This window comes from Drosophila nasuta, chromosome 2L, assembly GCF_023558535.2.
Source record: "Drosophila nasuta strain 15112-1781.00 chromosome 2L, ASM2355853v1, whole genome shotgun sequence".
NCBI lineage: Eukaryota > Metazoa > Arthropoda > Insecta > Diptera > Drosophilidae > Drosophila > Drosophila nasuta.
The window spans coordinates 11001871-11023100 of record NC_083455.1 but is presented as its reverse complement, the minus strand read 5'-3'; the positions used below and the strand labels follow the sequence as shown (position 1 = coordinate 11023100).

General features: G+C 36.4%; 2 protein-coding genes across 2 annotated transcripts in view; both read right to left on the bottom strand.

Moving 5' to 3' along the window:
• LOC132798547 (cell adhesion molecule 3) overlaps positions 1-21230 on the bottom strand; it is a 90838-nt gene that overhangs the window by 22833 nt on the left and 46775 nt on the right. The gene's annotated exons all lie outside the window — the stretch shown is intronic.
• Positions 9404-11722, bottom strand: LOC132798849 (phenoloxidase-activating factor 2-like). The gene is made up of 2 exons (XM_060810840.1): positions 11126-11722; positions 9404-11068 (listed from the first exon to the last, which is right to left on the bottom strand). Exons 1-2 carry the CDS (start codon positions 11654-11656, stop codon positions 10292-10294), a joined length of 1308 nt encoding a protein of 435 aa, XP_060666823.1. The 5' UTR covers positions 11657-11722; the 3' UTR covers positions 9404-10291.

Genomic DNA, 21230 nt, shown 5'->3' with positions numbered 1-21230 from the left:
TATATTTTACTCTATTTTAAAGATCTTAATAGTCCCTTAACTTGTTGTAGCTTTGATAGTGGAGGTTTCAACTTTTTTTTTAAATATCTATCTAATGTTAAGAATTTTCGAAAATATATTTAAAAGCATTACAAGAATAGTTTGAGAGGGGCGAAAGTTTTCGAACTCTATTAAACTTTGAGTTCGCTTTAAACGGGCGAATGGTGAATGAACCAATTTTTGGCTAAAGCCAGCAAATCCTTGTTAACTCACTCACGATGGCAAGGCAACCCTAGCGAAAGTTTGTCGGCTGCTGGGGCAACCCTCGCATAAACAACATTTTAGCACAGTTTTGTACCCCGTGCCCTGCCCCTCTCCCCATCCCTTTTTAGCGCAAAGCACCCATTTCCACTTAGCAAACCTTTTGGCTACAGCAACAACGACAACAACACAAGGCTTTTACGCCATTTTGTATTGGGGCTAAAGATGAAGATGGCGATGAAGAGGAAGAGGAAGAGAGAGGGAGTTGGGAGGGGGAAACCGCTGTTAGCCAGCAGCCACTTGACGATGAAGACATTTTTCTTGCTAAAAAATTGTATTTACAACATCATTTGCGCTTAAATATGCGCCAGAGAGAGGAAGGAGGACGGGATGGTGTTGAAGGGGTGGAAGGGTGTGCCTGAAGAGCGGGGTAAAAGTGGCAGATATGGCCAAGATGGAGGCACCTTAAAACCCATTCAAAGTGCGGCCACTCAAGTGCCACTTCTCTTATAGAGCCAACCTTCCATAGAACACAAATTTTATGCCGCTTTATGGTTACTTTAGTGGTCAATGCAACAACCACAACAGCAACCATAACATCGACAACGGCAGCGAAATTCAAGTAGCAACATAAAAAAAAATGGCTGACTGACAGCATGACGAACGAACTCAACTGAACTGAACTGAAGTTCGCCTTCGCTTTTCTCTCCTCTTCTCTGCCTTTTCACTTTCCCTCATCTTGTTAAATTATGTAAAAATGTAATTTTCATAAAAAAAAACCGAAAGAAGAAATCGGTTGCCCAGGGAGGAGGGACGAGGGCGTCAGCCGGGAGCAGGAGGCGTGGCTGTAAATGCTTCAAGTGTTTGCCGCTGCCTTTTGATGTCGCTTGTAAATTGAATAATAATAAAAATTCCTTTACCTTGCGGAATTTACAGTAGGTCAATGCAAGCAATTTCTTGACCTTTTTCTTTTTCAGCTTGCGGTTTACAGTATAGCAAAGGTAGAAGAGAAGCACAGAGAGTGGGAGAGTGAGAAAAAGAAACTTGAGGAAAGAAACATTTGGCCGCAATCAAATCGATGCTGGGGCTTTAGTTGGGTATTAAAACAACTAGTTTTAGCAGATAAAATTGATTAACAAACTTGTTGGGAAAATTGAAGTATTCTGTGTACATCAGTTAGTATATGATACTAAATACTTTAAATTAACATATGCAACGTACTTAAATACTAAAAAAATTGTATTTTGTAGAAATGAAAAAGAGTCTAAATGATAATTATTTGGTATTATTGTTAGATAAAATATGAATTCAAATAAGATGATGTTACTTTTGACTAGAGGTTCAATTTATAATATCAAAATGCAAACTATTAAAAATAATGCTAAAACTTAATAGATTCGCGAAAATTTGTCGAAATATCGATAACACATAAAGATAATATCAATAATTATCGACATGTCGCGACAGTTCGCTACAATCATTTTTTTTAAGTTCTCTGAAGTTCTGCACACGGCGCTACATGCAAAAAATTCAAATAATTTACCTACTTTGTATTACATCAATAAAAACTCTGTTATAATCAAATTACAACAGATAGCACATATGGATATGGATTAGAATAAACAGACGTGCATATCGCAATATTAAGAATACTTATTGAAATTATAAATATATTCCTACTTTACAGTTTTTGTTCATTATTCCGCACTCATAAGTTAAAAGTCCAAAGAAAGCAATGCTGAATCTAATCAGAAAGCTTTTTAATGTAGATAAGTAAATAATTATCTAAATATAACACAAGGTTGTATGCTAACAATATGGTATGTATTGTTGGCTAAACGATTTTTTCAGCACTAACACACAAACTCCTTTTTTACTTTTAAGATAATTACTTGAATTGTCTTTATTTAAATTGTACATATGTATATAGCCAAGAGCAAGAGCGAGAGCTTAAAAAACTAGTTTAAACTTGAATTAAATATATTTGAAATTGTGATGATTAATACAAAACTAAGCAGAAATTGAAGTATGAATTGTATTGTTAATTTCAAACAACAGAAAAGATAATAATCGGAAATATCTTTGAATATTTTTAGAAAGAAAAGAATACCAAGTTTTTTGATACTGGCGATTCACCTGTCGATTTAACAAGAGGAAATTTAATAAGAGACCTCACTGTACCTTGTCTGCTGACCACTTGCAATTACCTTCTTTTTTGTTGTTGTCATTAATTTCCAGCTAATTGTAAGAGCTGCTGCTGCTGCCGCCGATGCTGCATGCGAAGCACACATCCAGTCACAAGCTCAAGCCTGTAAGTGGCCTGGTGATTGCGACAGTGCCATTAGCTTTTATTGGGCCACATGAACAGACGACACACACACACACACTCGTAAATAAAGTGTAGAGTAGCTTTGTCACAAAAATTGCCGATGTCGTGAATGTGTGTGTTTCGCATTTTGACCTTATTGCTTTTAGCCCAGCAGCAGAAGCCAGACTCGCAGCCTGCTGTTTGTTGTTTGTTTGTTTGACTGATTTGCCGTTGTTTATTTTGATTTCCGGTTCAAATACTCGACGAGAAGGAGGAGGAGCAGGAGGAGTACATGGAACACACACGGTACACGGCCTTCGCAAAAGTTCCCGCTGCTTTCGATTTCAGCATTGATTGTGTTGTCGCCACAGGAGGTCCTTGGCGTCGACTCCGTCTCCGTCTCCATCTCCATCTCCATCTCCGACTCTGACAACGACTACGCCTCGCCGCTTTCCATTTCTTTCTGTCAGCAAACTCTTGTGTGTTACGACCAGATTAGTATTGACAAACAGGAAAAGGACCAGAGGCCCAGTCGTCGACGTTGCAGCCTGGCGACAGTTAGGTAATCCAATAAACACCTATACACACCTATGCACACACAAAACACACACATACACACACATATTCGAACGTAAAGAGGAAGAACTAACCTGCGCTTCTGATCCTTTATTTGACCAACCAATTTCGCATTACGTATACGTCTTTTGTTTATGTTCAACAGCCAACTTCAAAAGGCATTAAGTTTTTTTTAGTGTTTTGTTTTGATCCTACTCTCCTGCTCTCTCTCTCTCTCTCTCTCTCTCTCTTCTTCTTCTCACTCTATCTATTCCCTCTTTTTGTCTCTGTCAATTGGCTATAATAAACAGTTGATAGCAGTTGTTTAATAGCTGCTTATAACACTCCAATTCAATTGAATTTCATTCAAATTTCACAGCATTATTATTTTGCATAAAAAATGCATTAATCGAGAATTTATGTTTTTGTTTTTTCCCCCCTTTTTTCGATGTCGTTAATGTTGTGTAAAGTCATAACTCTCGCTTTATGCATCTGCAATATTATTTGCTATTAAAAGCCAGCCCGCCTCATCGTGTTGACACGAAACAACTTTTAGCGATTTATGAAAATGCCTTTGTGCCATTAAAATTATGTACACTGAATTTAATTAACAATTTTGATAATTGAACTTGAATTGTGTAAAATAGAGAGATGCAAAATCTATAGAAAATACTATTTCAACCATACGAAAAATTTCTGTATAACAAAAATTATTTTATACATTGGAAATAAATAAAATCAAATTAATAAATTCTTTATGTATGAAATGTAAATTAAAGCTGCTATAAATATATTTCTTATTTCTCTATATTCTTTTGAAACTTCTTAGCTACATTTGGCTTAAATAAATTCAAACTAGAGAATAAATTAAAATACTCAGAATTAAAGCTTGCTATAAATATATTTATAATAAGTCGCTTTACTCTTGCTAGTGATTTAAAGTTCATTGTTCATTGAGTGGTTCTAAAATTTTCCAGTCTTAAATGACGTTTAGTTCGTGAACTTTGTTAAGTTGTCTTGCCCAAAACTTTTTTGCTTCAACTAAATGCAAAACTTTTGAATCGAACAACAATCATGACTTAATGACAATTTGCATGGCAAAGTTGAAGTCAAGTTGCAAGCGAAAATTATAAAGAAAAAATGTTGCAACTACTCGCAGCATATTTCCCTTGCCAGCTCTATTGTGACGGAGCAGAAAAAAAGTATAAAAATGAAATTTTAATCATTTTGCTAGAACGCCATTAAAATGTTAATTCAGCTCGAGAGCATATTGCAATCGATTTAAAGATGTGGAAAGAGAAAGGATATCAGCTGGATATGTATTAAATGTATGTATAATGAGTGGAGAACTGAAATGCAGCGAGTTGTGATTAAGGCAGCAAATGAAAACGCAATTAAAAGCAATTATAAAAACGTCTATTTCACACATGTCAAAAGCGACAAACAAACAAAACTATAAAAATTAAAGAAAAAATTGCAAAGAGAAAGGAAGAGCAAGAGGAAGTGGAAATGGAAGCGTATTGGGTGGAAAAGTTTTTGGCAGCCAAGTTCTGCAAGCAATTAAATATATTTGTCACTTCGAAACGCCTGACAAGCTGAACTTATCAAAAACCGCAACGGGGCAAGTGGCATGGGATGTGGCAACTGCAGTTGGCAGTGGGGACAACGCTGCATGGTTGCATGTTTTGCTTGTCAAACATTAAAACTGGTTGCTGTGGCATGTCTCAAATGTTTGGCTCGGCTTCTTTTTTGGCAAAAGCAAAAGTCTTTGCCAGCTCGCCACTTATTAAATGCAGGGAACCTTCCTTCCTTCCTTCCTTACTCTCCTCTCCTCTCCACTCTGCTTTGCTCGTCTTTCCACAACCTCAGAACCTCGTCAACTAACTTGGCCGAGAGAAGCGGGGTGGCTCAAGCGACAAGTTTTGAGCAAAAGTTTTGCCAAGCTGCCAGCGGAGCTGTAAAAAGCGTTGCCACTGTTTTTGAGCACTCGTTAACTGTGCTGGCGTTGAATCTGGCGCCAACTCTGGCTGGCGAATCCTTTGTCCTTTTGCCATTTATAAAGTTTTAATCATGTAAAGCATACCAATAGTTAAATATGTATATAAGTATCCGAGCACAGCTTATGCATTTTCTCTCTTTGCCCCCCTCCTAGCATCAGTAACTGTGTTCGCTCCAGCAGCTTTGAAAACGTCTCAAAGTTCTTTCTTTCCCATCGTCGCCCTTTCCATTCAACACAAAAGAGGGCGGACAAGTCGTTCTCAGTTGCTATGCAACATTTCATTCTGCATCATATACAGTGTCATCTAAATTTCAAATTAGAATACTACGCTAAAGACGGGTTTATATTGGATATATATGAATTTTATATTTTTATACCCGTTTCCTAAAATAAATAATGGTATTTGTGCATGTAACAGGCATAAATATTTATATATATTTTTTTTTTTGATCAGCGTCAATAACCGCGACGATATAGCCCTCCGTCCGTCTGTATAAACAACTAGATCTCAGAGACTAAGAGAGATCGATATACACAAAAAATATCGAATGTAAAAAAAGCGTATAACAAGCATATTTTGAAGCTAGACTCGGCTATGTAACATACATCAGCTATAGAATTTACGATTTCTAAACATTTGGTTGTTATTTGTTGTTGTTGTTGTTGTTGTTTTTTATTTATTTGAATGTGTTAACTTTAAATTGCCTAAATTTCATTTCCTTTCTTATGGCAATGTTATACAATATAATATATTTTTAAGAACTATATAGGAGTATTTCGGAAAGTAATGAAATATTAAAAACAATAGTCTTTAGGTTTTTAAGATCCCACTTTAATTACTTATTGAATTACTAAATTTTTGGTCCCCTCTTATAAAATATTTTGGAGAGGATTATCTTTTTTACAATTAGTGAAATTTATAAAAAAGTATTTATGAGAGTCCTTAAATATGATTTATTTTAACTGAATATCTTATTCTCAATCTGTTTTTCTTACAGTGTTTTAAAATGAATTTTAAATTTATAATGCTTGGATACTAGGTGTGTTAAAAATTGATTTATTTTCACACTTACTGTATTTGCTTTTAATTATTATAAACTGAAGAAATTAATATTCAAATTATAATTGCTTACTTCCTATCGATAGACAATACCTTATGTTCATTACATTTTTCTTGCAAAATCGAAATGTTTTTTAATAGTCGATAATTTGATGGGTAATTTTTTTCTCGCATTGCAAAATGGAATGCTATTTGCATTCATGAAAATAATTATGATAAATGACATAACTATGATAAATGGCATTATTTTAAAACCAAAATGAATGATTAACTGAAGCTTTAATTGCATAATCAACTATGTTTACATTTTCAATTGTCCTTCTTTTTTTTCCTGGCGCGTTGTGTGTGTAACCAGAGTTGTAGCAGAAAAATGCGGGAGGGTTGACCTTTTTATTTATTATTGAGTAATGTGAGTGAATTGATGAAATGACGTGGAAATAAATTCACATTTATTGAGAGTAAACACTTTTACCCTGCAATTTCAATCTGCAAAAATTAGGAGGTATACCTCATGCAATGCTTTAAATTTATTTAGGCAGATTTAATTGCAGCTGGAAAGTACTGACTGCTGAGAGTTGTAATAAGTTCAATTTTTGATTTAAAATGCTGCAGTTTAATATAATTTGTAGTTCACTGTCATGTAGAGAAATCATTAATTACCTTATTGGCAGGTAAACACGATATTTTATCTATAACTTGAATGCTAAAACTATCAAAGGCTTAATCGCTTGGTTGCTAATAATTTATTCGAATAAAAAATAAATTATCAATCAAGAATCAATTCAAAATGCTAAAGTTTGTTTTAATAACGATTTCTAATTAATTAGTAAACACTCAACTTTCGAAAATAAACTTTTGCACATATGATAAATATCATATTTTTTGGAACAATCTGAAATATTCGAAGTAAAAGTTTAACTCGAGGTGACAAACAGTAACACATAAATAAATTAAAAGTAATAGTTAATTATAATTCTTCTCTGCAGTTTTTAGAATATTATATTCAATATGCTTGAGAAATCATTAATAAACTTTTGTCAATAGGGTAAATATGATATTTCTTGGTGATATCTTGAACTCTGGTAGTAATTCTAGATGTGGCGAACGTGGCTTAACCGAAGCCGTCAGCAAAATGCCAACAAACAATTCAGTAGCATTTCCTACCTCAAAAACCAAGTAACAAACTCCGGCAAGCTGGCAAGGCACTGAATGAAGGGGGACAGAGCAGGGCAGGGCAGGGCAGGGCAGGACACTCTCAGAGGCTCTGCAGGGACACTCTGTGTATGCAGCCAAGTGGAATCAATTAATCTCTTTCCGTAAACATTTGCCAGGCAGCAGCAGCAATGGCAGCAGCCTGGCACAGCAATAACAAACATGAAAGGAGACGCTGAGGAGGTCTAAGCAGCCAAAAATATGAGACTTCAGCTGCGGATGAGAAGGAAGAGATGGGAGAAGCGAATTCTGATGTAGAGTCAAAAGAGTGCGAGAGCGGGAATGAATGAGAACTGGGGAGATTGGGTTACTTCAGCCAAGGAGCACCGCTTGCCGCGCTCGCTGAGTGAAATGTTTCAGAAAGTGCAGCTTGCAGCTATGAAAAATGATAAATTTCAGTGTGTAGCGACAGTCAACTCTCACCCCTCGAACACCACTCAACTCTCCCCTCCGCTGCCCACTTCACTTTGCTGGCGCTCTTTTATTATTTATCAAGCTTATTACGAAAGCAGCAGCTACGTCTAACAGGATAAAAGAGAGGGGTAAGAGGAAGGCCTGAGGAGCAGCTTTCAACTGCAACTGTGCAGGGTGTTCCTTTCTCTCCCCCTCCTCTTGCCCTTCTCAGCAGCGTTTGCAGTTTCAGTTTGCCGCCTGGTTTGATATTGAAAAATTATTGCTTTTTATGAAATAGTGTCATAAATTATTCGTAATACATTAACAATTATTTAGTAGTTGTTTTTGTAGCGTCTACTCAAATGCGTGATATATTGCCGGCCACTTACTCAAGCGTTTCCACACAGCAACCATTCCTCCAGTCAGCTGACGGAGACTCAGACGGAGACGGAGACTGCGACTGCGACTGAGACAGAGTCTCAGCCTCAGACACATAAATTAATTTCGTTTGACAATCAATTACCTAAAATGGAAAATACAGAATGAAAATTGGATTAGCCTTTCGCCAGAAATATGATTAGGAAATTGAATGAGTTGCTTCTTAGATTTCCAGCACGTTGAAGAAAAACCGAATGCCAAATAAAATTTATTAACTCGGCAGTAAACATCAATGTGTTTGTTATACCCTCTATCCGAATAACAAAAGTAACTACAATATTTATGATTGCCGAAATTTTGGTTGTGATCGGATAAAAATTGTCAAAGTTATTTAAGAAATACTCTTGTATGGCTAAAAACACATACTTACAACGTGTGTCTGTCAATCTGGTATATTTTGTTATCTATAATATAAAAATACTAAAATATACCGAAAGGCATTGTACTATTGGCGATACAATATCGATATACCAAAAATAGACTTTGGTATATTTTTGTATTTTTTTTTTTTTTGTATATTAACTCGGTATATTTTAAAATGGGTAAAGGGTATCTTATAGTCAGGCACACTATACAGAAGTTTTCTTACTTGTATAATTTAATTTTATGCTCAAATATGTGAAAGTTAATTATGATAAATGCGTTTGGATTTTCAAATTGAACTCTTGCTTGCTAAGAATTAAGTTTAAGCTCTAAAACATTCGATTGAATAAACAATTATGGATAAAAGAGTAAAGAGTGAAAAGCGAATTTAATACGTAGAAGTTAAGCAACATTAGAAATACAATTATAAAATTCTAATCAAGACAATAATGCATTTCTGAATAGAAAACGCTTAAAATAGATACATTTTTGTTTGTGTCCATAACACAATTATGGTATTAAAATGTAAACTTGTTAATTCTCCTTTGGGATTGTCAATTATTTCTTTATTTATTTTACAAGGTATAAATACAGAGTAATTTCATAAAATATAATTTTTTCTAATTTTGCTACTGCATTAGCCTGAAGAAAAGTAGAAAAAATAAAAAATCTTTTTATTGAATACGGTTTATTTCAATTCTTATTTAACTTTATTGCTTCGCACAATTATTTTTGGTTTTCTTGCACTGCTTTAAATCAAAAGTATTTATAAATTGACAGCCAGAATTATGGCATGAGTAAACACACGGCAAAGCTGAAAAAAAGCAATCGGGAGTCGAGTTATTTCTGCCGAGGACGCTTTATTGATTTATCGCTATTGGCGTGAGTTATAATTGGTTTATGAGGTAGCCCGACCATCAAGTGCAGAATCGTCGTGGTTCTTAAGGTGGATTTATGGCAAACAGCTTCTCTGGCATTTTTGGGAACATTTTGTGGAACGAGCTCTCAAAATTGGTGCTTAATTGTGTTAACTTTAATTATAATTTGCGCCCCATTTTGATGGCTTTTTCGCAGCGTAATGGTGTCAAGTGATTAATGCTCTAAGCCTTTGACATTGTCTGACGACTTGCCAAGTGTTTAAACTTATTAATTATGGCCAATTAAATTCTGTGTAGTATGGATTATAGTACGGTGTATGAGTGGCATGAAATTGTCTCTCGAGGGTCGGGTTTCAATTAAATTTCAAGCGAGGTCACTGGCCGAATAGTCTCCTATTATACTATATAAAATACATTGTAGTTTTGTGCATTGTTTGTGTTGGGAGGTTAAACGATGTGCAGGATACAGGATGGCAAAACAACCGGCGGACATTTGCAGGGAAATTATTTTTAATCATCTCGTTGCCACCTAAACAAACAAACTAACAGGGTTCACGTTGAGGTTAAACAACAAAAAAAGGGATTGCACTGTATATTTTAGGCGCTGTGATGTTTGCCATCAGTCTGGTTTTCTTTTTGGCCATGTGCGTTTTATCGTGTGGCAGTCATTTTGGTTTCGGTCAACAAATGATGGGACAGAAATGTAAACAAAACATTCAAAAATAACTAGAGGAAGGAATTGTGCTAACTGCGGCACGTGTTGTGAGGATATCAAAGTTTTCTATAGAGTTTTAGTCTTGGGATTAATCGTGTTGCTGTTTAACGTTATCGTGTGTTTCAATAAATCACAAATTTAAATTACTTTGCTGTTCATCGATCCAGTCCGCAAAATATGCCACATTGCTATATATAACCGGCTGCAGATTCTGAATCACCTTCGTGGACCACCAACCGCAGGTGACTAAGCCAACCAAAGCATATTGCTTGGGTTTGTGCTTGAAAGAACAAACAAGTGGCGAGCCGCTATCGACGCCGCATGATTCGATATTTGGTAGCTTTTTGCTGCACAGCAGATCGTCACGAATGAAATCACCAAACCACTGAATTTTCTGATCATATCTCTGAGTTTGATGCTTCGATTCGCAAGTTAAAGAATTTATCAAGGAGGTGTTAAACGATTGCAGAATATTCGATCGAGGGCCCCAAGCGCTGACAAAGCAATTAGTGCGATTTAAAGAATACGGGGAATTGTTCAAACAGATGGGGGAAATATGCGGCGCATTGCTGAAGGGTTTTTCCAACTGGATCATCGCAATGTTGTTGTATTTGTATTTGCCGCCCTTGTAGCCCTCGTGTGGCAGGATCTTTTTGACTAAACGATTTTGATGCGGATACAATTCATCAGTGCTCTTTTTGTCCCATTCACCAGCTCGCACACTGAGTTTATCCTGATCTTTTCTGTTTGTCAGATTAGCGGTGGTCAGCACAATGTTCGAGGCAATCAGAACACCACCAGATATAAAATCTCCTTTGGCATTGAGCACAGACACCATCCAGGGGAATTCTCCGAAACCAGCTCCATAAGTTTGATTTGTTGGTACTTTGCGTAATCCGCACATATTCTGCAAGGAAATTCAATTAGTGCTGTTAAAGGAATCAGTATTCTCGAGAGTTGCTACCATTTCCTCGCTACGGCAGCAGACTTTTCCTTTGGCACAATCACCAAGGGGCTTATCAGATTTGCAAAGCAAACTATCAACACATTCCGTGCCAGCTCCACATTTAATATATTTTGGACAATCGGGCATATTTTTGATAATCTCTTCCAATGTTTGATTGAGTGGACAACATATCTCATCTGCATTTTCACATTTGCCTGCGATCAAAGTCGTCGTCGGAGCCATGCATTGGGCACTCGGGATGCACACTGTACCGTTTGCACACTGTACCTCATCTGTATGGGGCTTAATTGTGGTATCTTCAGGGATTTCTGGTGGACAATCGGCTGCTCTCTTCACAATTCCGGAGAATGTGTCGTCGAGCAAGGCGTCTACGAGTTGCTGTTTTTGTCGGTTTTTTTGTATTGTAAAGATCTCCCAAATTTTTACACGTAGTATTGCTTTTTCATTTTGCAAGTTGATTTGCGCGATTGTTGCACTGCTTAAACTACACAGTATAAGACACCAGATCACACTTGACATCAAATTCATTTTATTGCGTGTAATTTAATAAGACCTGTTCAGTTGTCGAACTAATTCAACACTGAATGTTCTTAGTTGTAAGCTCTTAGAATCCACCGCATTCCGCAAGGTTAAAATTATTTGTATTTCAATTGAAATTAAACTTATCACACTTATTTTTAATACCCTTGAGATTTTTTACAAAAGTGTGAAATGGTCTAGTAAGTTTGTTGAAAGTGAAATGAACGCAGAAGGGAACTTTTATTATAAATTTTACATTTAACAGGCTGTTTAAAGAATTGTAACATGTCGCCGAACGTCTTACAAGTGAAATGCGCTTTTTTAATAATAAAATACAATATAAAAAAATAAATAAACAAAAAAAAAATATAATAATTTTATCATAAGATTTTTGTCTTAAAACTATAAGATTTTTCCTTGCATTAATAAGAACTTGGTTTTATATCAAATGTTAGAAATCAGAATGTTTTGTAATTGTATATTTAAACGCTATTCAAAATGAAAAAATACTTCTGCTTTAATATAAGCTTTCTTTGGACTCTTTTATGAATTCAACCCATCATATTCCAAAGGGTCTCTTGAAGTCAAATCTCGAGTGTAGTTTCTTTATCTGACTATAATTCCGCTTTGAGTAACTTTACGTTATTGTTCTCCATAATTCGCTCTCTCTCTCTCTTTCTGTCTCTCTCTTTCTCTCTCAGTATTTTGCAAACTCTTTTGAGCCGGATTATATAATATAAAAGAGTATACTTAGACTTGAATTTAACACAAATGATCTTGTGATTTCATTGCAAACTTACGATTATTAGTAATAATTATATAATTTCATTTTTTTTTCTTGACAATTGAATGATTTTCTGTTATTTCATACAAATTGCCATGCCTACAAGTTAAGTAATATTCAATTTCATTAACCTATTAATATACGCTTTGTTTTCTAATCAGAAATTTATAATGAATTTTATTGCTGGTGAAATATTTTTATCCCGCATGATTAAAATCCGCTTATGTTTATTTTTAACATTATGTAGAAATTTCATATTTTTGGGGGAATCTTGTTTTATAGCGTCGACAATTACATGCTTATCAGCACAGCTCTTTAAAAGCGTTTACACACACTCACATACACTTGGAAGTTGGGGTCTAGTTGCGTTTGTCTAGCTAAGCAAACAATAATAATCGACACACACACACACACACTTGTGCACATTTTAGCATACAGCAAGTTATGCGTAGATAGTCGAGTATGCGGAAGCACTTGAAATGATGCTGCAAGAAGTGAGAGGCAGCATCATGTAAAAGAAGGAAGAGAAAATAAAGAAGGCGAGAATGAGAGGGAGTAAAGACACCACGACACTCGGTTGCACATATGTTTATAATGGCTTTTATAACTGCCACCAACGATGCCCAGAACGATATTCGAGCACCCACAGCGCATGGAGCCAGAGGAAGAGGTGGAAAGAGAAGCATGGGAATGGGTGAGGGAGAGAGAGAGAAAGTGTCGCAAACTAGTTATTGTCCATGCGGTGGTGTTGTAGGGTATTGCGGGTCAAGCGGCAATGCGATTGCAGTTCACAAAAAAATACTTGTGTAGAAACCTTAAGATCATGAAGAAATAATTTCTGTGAAATTCCACAAAATAACTTAAGCTAAAATGACATAAAACTAAGAGAAAACTAGGAAACCATAATGAAATTTTTTAAACTGTTATCTTAGTATATTCTTAAACTTTGTTTTCATTTTTTCTAAACTACATTTTGAAAATGTATTTCTCCATTTTTATTTAAGCGTTTTAAAGATGAATTTTTAATTTAAATTAATTTTCTCTTCTCATAGTGAAACTAAATGAGAACTAAAAAAATGTTTAAAAATGTTTAATCTCAAATTTCATTTCAGTAATATTGGAAAACTTTATTTACTTTATTTTTCCAAACAAGATTTTTTATAAATATTTTATTTTTTTGTTTTCTTTAAACAATAATTTTTATATATTTTTTGTAAAACTTAATAAAAAATGTGGTGGAGACTGTTAAAATGATTTTTGGAAGTGTTTTCGATATAATGAAATTTACATTTACTAAAATGTTTTTAAGCGGTTTTTTATAGCGTATTCAGAAGTCGTGTAGACTTCATATTTTGAGTCCTATTTTAGCGATGATGTTGTTGTTTTTTTTTTTTTATTGCTTAGTCCCGTGTTTCGTGTACTTTAATTGTGACTTTACTGCAGCATTGTCAGCACACACACATGCCACACTCTCCATTCCCTCCCACTCTTTCACTTTCTCCTTTCTCCTGCAGAGCAGGAGTATCTAAGGCCATTTGGCGTTAGGGACAGGAAGTCAATGACTTTGTCGCTTTTGCCGTCGAGCCGTTTATATAAATAGAGCTGTTAGCACTAGTTTTAGTGGCCCAACATGACGGTCTTTGTTGTTGTAGGCGAAGTAGTTGTAGTAGTTGTTGCTGTTGCTGTTGCTGCTGCTGATATTGTTGTTGTTTTAATTATGCGACTTTTGCCACTTTGGGCGAATATAACACGCAAGCCTTAACGGAACCTGGACCGGGGCATTAAGTCATTAAGTTTTATTGGCAACATCGCTGAGCTGAAACTGGGCTGAGTTGCTTTCATGTGCTGACTGGCCTGCTTCCTTGTTAGGGTTAATCATTAGGGTTAATTGTTTAAATTAAAGCGCATTCGCTGTACGCCATTTAAATTACTGCAAAGGCAAAGGCAACAAACAAAAAACGAGAAGAAGGAGAAGGAGACGCAAACAACAGGCGGCATTCTGAATGCAGAACTGAACCGATACATAGCATAAATCATTGTTGGCATTTTTAAATTGGCTTTTGCGCCGACACATTTCGCTGGCCGGGATTAAGGGAGAGGGCACGGATGAAGAGGAGGAGCACGTAAACCCCACCAGCCAAAACAGAGTAAAAGAGCGAAGCGAAAAAGAGGAAAGTTGTGTGTTTGCTCCAGCAGCAAACTGGAGATTCATTCCGGGGCATAAATATATGGAGCCGAGACTGCAGGCCAGCAGGAAATTTAACAAAAATTGAGTCAATTTGAATAAGCCCAGGGCAGGGCGTGAGGTGGATAAGGAACACGACCAGAAGCAGCGGCAGCAACAGCAGCCAGGACTTATGGCCCTGGTGGTAGAAGCAGAAGACGCAGAAGATGCAACAGCATAATAACAATGAAAGAGAAAACCAAAGCAAAAGCAACAGCAACAGCAGAACGAATAAGGGAAATGCGCGTTCAGTTAAAGTGCAAAATATATGTATGTAATATAACAACAACACACACACACCTGCCGGATTGCTGCTCCCAGAGGCAAAAGCAGGAAGAGAAAAGGAAAAAAGCGGAGCACAATCGCAAATGGAAATTGGAAAAATGTGTGAAGCAAGAAGTAAATTATGGTGGATCATGAAAGACGCTCAAAATATGAATAAATGAAAGCCTTGGTTGCGGCCAATTTCAGAATTTAAGTTAAATAAACTAAGGTCAAATTATTTAAACAAGTATTTTTAAAATTCTCATTCATTATGAATCTTATTGTACACTTAATATATATTCAGATCTACAGGTATTATTGTATGCACCGCGAATCTGGCTTCAAGATTACGCTTGTTTTTTTGATTTGATATATTCAGTATACTGTTTTTTTTTTTCAATATAATTAATATTCCTTTAATTTCTTCCTACACTATTATTAGCTGTTGTAATTTTATTTCTACCAAGCACTATGTTTTACAAATGTCTCTTTAATAATAACCGAAAGTTGCCTTTTGTACTATAAATAGTTGACAGAGTTCAATTAATCGATTGCCATATTTCATGCTAACTGCAACTTTATTTCCGTTTGCGAAATATCGACTGAATTGTCGTTTGGCACGCAATGAAATCGAATTAATATAAAACTCAATCAACTGTACGAATGTCCAGCCGAATCCTTTGGGCAATCCTAAACACAATCCCCAGGCCAAAAAAGAAAACTTTCCATGTTGCCAATAAGTTTTGGGCAACCATTTCGATAACTTTGTCAAATACTTGAGCAAAGAGAGAAAGAGAGAGAGAGAGAGAGAGAGAGAGAGAGAGAGAGAAGAGGCAAGAACATGAAACCAAAACGCAATTGCTGTCAATTGTAGCTAGGAAATTCTTGTGCGCACAAAAGTATGCAACATGAAATTATGAGCGGTGCCTTAAGAAGGCTAAAGGCGAAAAACTTTTCATTGTACGACAACAGCAAAAGCAGAAGCAGAAGCAGAGGCAACAACAACGAGAACGACAAGATGAACAACAACTGTTGTCCGAAGCTTCATCTCGCTACCCACTCACAGCCAGCGCTGAGCTGAGCTGTCTAATGCATTGATTGATGAGCATGTCATGAACTTATGACATTGATAGTTATAAATTATTATTATTTCGACATTCTGCTTTTTGCTACAACAACGAAACGTTGAGAACTTGTTCAGACTTCCTATTCCACTTCGACTTCTTCTTTCGCCTGGCCAATGGCAAGTGCATAAAACATTTGACAACTAATTGACATTTAAAGTGCGCCCAGGGAGACGAAGCGATGTGAAAGAGACGTCGACGCAAACAAATGATAACTGAGGAAACGGTTTTTCCTTCGTTTGGAATTTCCTTCAGCCGATGACGAGTCTCGCTTCGTCATTCCACAAACAATGCCTGGCTAAAGTCCACAATGAAGCTAAGCCATTTGAATGGAAATGCTTTGTTGCCTTTTTTTTTTTATTGTTATCAATAAGCCAAATCGAGAGTGGGGAGACTACGAATAGATCTGTCTGCAAGTATTGAAGCAATTTTTCTCGCTTACAAAAGCCAACTCATTAAACAGACGTCGAGCAGGAGATTGCTGCTGCCGTTGATGATGATGATGTTGCTGAGGCGAAACAACAAGCCGTTAAATAATAGCAGACAGATGAAAATACATGTAAAGAAAAAAAGGTAGAGTCAAAACTTCGATAAAAGTATGCAGCTATTCAAGGCGCTTGTTTGATTAAAATATTTATAAAACAAAAAGAGAAACAAAGCTAGAGGCAAACAAGTTGGAAAAAAAGTTAATTAAACGCAAAAGTTGGCGACAGCAAATAAAATAGCTAAAAGCAAACGAACCGAATGAACGATCGAACTATTAATAAAGCGAAGTAGTTTTTCTGTCTTTTTAATGAAAATCTAAAATTGATTTTAAGTGAATACAGTATGTTTGAAACTCTAAATTAGTTTTCAAATTGATAAAAATAACTATTAATGGACAAAAAATTTTTTTTATAAATATATTATTGATATATATTATTATTGACGGCAATAAAATGAGCAAACGAGATTACAATTTTATTTATTTTTCAAGCGATTTTTTAATGGCTTTTAAGAGTTGCGTAATAACTCGCGTCTCATGTTTTTTATTTTGCAGTCTACCCTAAAAGTATGCTACAAAATATTTGCACCCAAATGGCAAGCATAAGCAAAACGACTCTCGACTGTTAAACGATATGCGTTTAGTGGGAAGTTCAATACGATAACAAGTTGTTTACCATGAATAATCAGCAGAATTTTATAGACACACACACACACAGAGCGGCGCCCGCAACTTACCACAAAATGACCAAACACATTTCCTATTTAGAATTTTGTTTGTTTTTCACTTTGTTTTTGTTGTTGGGGCATTTTCCAACGCTTCGTTCGTGGTCACTTTTGGGCCGCAGTTTGCTGTTTATCATTTTGGCATCTTCATTGCTGTCATTAAGCTCGCATTATGCTACTTCACCATCCCAACGGTTTTCCTTTTCCGCACCTGACGTTTTATAAATGTTTCAAAAATACAGAAACACACACACACACAGACTGAGAGACAGAGAGAGATAGAGCGAGAGAATTATAGACACAGTATTTGCTTGGCTGGCACAATATTTATAAAGAGAAATTTGATAAATGCTTCTTGGGGGCTTACTTAATGCGCGCCAAGTGCGTTCATTGTGCGAAATAATAAAAAGGAAATGAGTCCAAGCAGAAAAGCAAAGGAATGTAGCGGGAGTAGCAATTTCTTCTTGGCCCTTTTTTCTGCTGTTTCTACTGCCTGCTGTTTGGTTGAAAGTTGAAGCAAAAAAATGTAGCAACGACTTCATTTTTAAAGTGATTTTAATATAGCTTTGTGTTTGAGTTATTGGCAAAGTTTGCAATGTTTTGCATAGACAGAAACAAGCTAAAAAGAGAAACTCTTAAAGTAAGAACAGAGCTTAAAGGTAAAGATATATTGCAGCCCCAGGAAGCCCTTTTTTGATAAAAACTATTGCAGTTGCTCAGCTGTTGTGCTTGTTAATGCAAACTGTGCATGAAATAGGCAGGAAATATGTTTAATTTCAATCACAATTTCTCCTTTTAATTTCGTGTTTGCCAAAAACACCTAAATAATATACGGAATTAGCATTATTCAGAGCATTTGCCCAGCTATGAATACGCAATGGTCGCCAGGGAGGCGATGAGCATGACTTCTCTGTAAGCCACAAGTAACCGCAGCCGGCGCAGATACATCCATCAATTTACAAGCATATAAATACACAAACACACACGGACAGACAGACAGACAGACACATGTGCATATATAAATATTGTATATTAATTTCCATGCGTCACGTTTTCGGCCTGTTGATGATGATTATGATGGGTATATGATGATAATGCCGTATCCACAGACGCCGCCCTGGCGGCAAGCATCGCTTGATCCTGCTGCCACTGTTGCCGCTGCTGATGATGATGATGCTGATGACGTGAATCTGTTGCAGACGACTGAGAGACACGAGACACCCAAACCAGCAAAACTGACGCCAAACTCCGTTGGGTGCGTTTACTTCAGCAATCAAAAGTTTTTTTTTTGCCTCTCCTTTCCTTTTCCCCTTCCATCCCGCTTTTATCCTTTTTTCCGCCACGCCCACACATGCGCATGAAATAATTTTCAGCACATTTTCTGCATATTCATCAAAAATGGTTTGTGTTTATATAGTGTGCTTTATTTTTTTGTTGTTTCCTCAATCTCTTCAAGTGGATTTGAGATTTTTATCTCAGCTTTTGTTATTTGCTTATGTTTTTAATATTTTCATATAATAATTTTATTGCTTTATTTCCGAACGACGCATAACACTGAAGTTACCTAAACTCCAAAGACTTTTTATTGTATCAGAAATACTACTTAAAACTTTTCATTAGCGGTCAGTTATTTGGTATAAAAGTTGGAATATATTTATTATTACGACTTTGATTTTTATGACACACAATGGTTTTAATTCAATTTGATATGAAAAATGCAATTCAGCGTTTATTTTTGAAGTTTGCTATCTATCGAAGAAAAACAATTTTTAGCAGCTCAAGCAAATCCTTTGAGTAGAAAAGAAAATGTGAAAAATGTGTAGTGAAGAATTTTTGCTTAGCTGATGTGTAGTTTGGAATTTTGATTTAATTAAAAAATTCTTTACTTGCGAATTAGCACTTCATTCTTCTACTTAAGCATGGAATGCGGATTTAGTGAATGCATCTGAGCAATAATAAGGAAGAAATCTTTATAAGACATTTTCATGCTCGGATTATTTTGCTTAAGCTTTCTATGGAAAACATAAAAACTTCAGCTAGCTAAATGGGCGCAATGTTTTAAGGAAATAGAAAAGTGAACAACAAAGTGTTTGTTAACAAAACTCGCAAATAACACCAAGGGTTGCTGGTTGAGTGTGCATATAATGGACAACAACTAAAGCAAACCCAGTGAGTAATAATAATCACATCAACAACAACAACAGTAAAGAGCAGACTGAGCTCTTGTTTGTGTTCTTGGCCCATGCGAGTATTATAATTATTTTAAATTGCAAGCAAAAATATTTGCATGCATTCGTAATTGGCAGCAGGCTTTACTGAGTACGTAAACAACAAGAGTAATAACAACAACAAAAAGTACAAATAGCAGCAGCTGCAATTGTTGTTGGCGCAGTTTCGTTAAATCTTTTAGCTGTGCGCTGAAAAGTATGCAACGATTTTCACTCGCAGCCGTTGCGTCGTCGACGTCGACGCCATCGCTATTGTCTGGCCGCATTAGCACTTGCGCCAACGCACCGACAACAACAACTTCAACTGGAGCAAGAACAACAACGATAACTACAATAACTCGGACACAACAAAACATTTCACTTCCTGAGCCGGTGAGCGCTTGATGAAAAAAATAAACTGCAGCAGCTTGAAGGTAGAGCAAGAAAAAAACATTAGCAAAAGCAGAACGACAAAGAGGTCTGGGTCTTTCGTTAGGGGAATTGCCAGTGGGTATTTCTTGAGTACGCGGTGACGCATTCAACAGCTTGGAAGTAATAGACTCTTCTCCGTCCAAAGAACGCCCCCAAAGAATGACACAAGGCAAAGACTAGAATTATTGCAGACGGCCAAAAACTAAAATAAATATGTTCTCAGTGTGTGTGTGTGGGTGGGTGTTTGACTTTAAGCTGCGCGTGCTGAAGGCAGCTGACACTTAATTAAGAGCACTTCGTTTCGTGCTCTTCGCAACGCCTCAAGGCATCTGTATTTTAAATCAATTACCAGCCGAAGTTTGTAGCTCTCAATTTTTCAATCAATCATTGTGGCATTTTGCGATATATATAGATATATGTATATATAATATTGAATACCATCAATAACAATAATTTTCATAAATATGATAAGACATAAATCACAAAATAGCAGGCGCCGCAAAGTGCTCAAAGTTCTACTGCAGCCGGCCAGGACTCTGGCAGGACTCTTCGCTCAGGACACTTGGTCATGCGAGGCACGCGCGCGTCTGGGAATGATGCGGCTGAAGGGCACAGCAAGTGCCATGAGGCACGCTTTGCTAAGCAGCAGCTACAGCCACAGCCACAGCCAGAGTCACAGCAGCAGCTCGAACAGGACATAGAATGCCAGGATATATAGGACGTGGGATGTAGAGCGTAGGATGTCTGGTGACGCCGTCACGCGGCGCTGTCATAGCGCAATAAAAATAAAAATCTAATTAGTATGCCGTTGACAGTTTAATCGTGATTACGCTGGCAAAAATTCCAACCAGCCGGGCAACAACAACTGGGGGAAAAAAAAGGAAAATACAATAGCGGAGAGAGGAATGTAGAATGCGAAAAGAGATTCGGGAACATGCCAACAGTTGATTCCTGTTGTTCTCCATTTTGTTGCTGGCTTGTGCTTGGCATTTCCGGCAGCCGCCGACATTGCGTGCTTGCCACACCAAATACATATGCCAATGTGCGTGTGTGTGTGTGTGGATTGGTGTGTAAAAAGTTTAAAGCTCTGCGCTGGCAATCGTTGTGGCAAATGTCAGAGAACAAATATTTCTTAAAATAACAACTAACTCTGATGAAGCGAGAGTTGATCGTGTAGTAGACAAAAATTTAAGAAATTTGAAATCCAAATATATTTTAGTAAATGAAAATTAACTTACACATATACCTAAGGAAAATTCTATGGACTGCATTTTGGGTTATATAAAATGGATGTGACTCCATTTATTTCAATGTATTAAAAGCCATCTAACTCTAAGAG

Coding starts and splice junctions, on each gene's coding strand:
- LOC132798849 (XM_060810840.1), bottom strand. CDS start 11,656: ATGAATTTGATGTCAAGTGTGATCTGGTGTCTTATACTGTGTAGTTTA. Junction 11,069..11,125: donor GCTGCCGTAGCGAGGAAATG/GTAGCAACTCTC, acceptor ATTTCCTTGCAG/AATATGTGCGGATTACGCAA.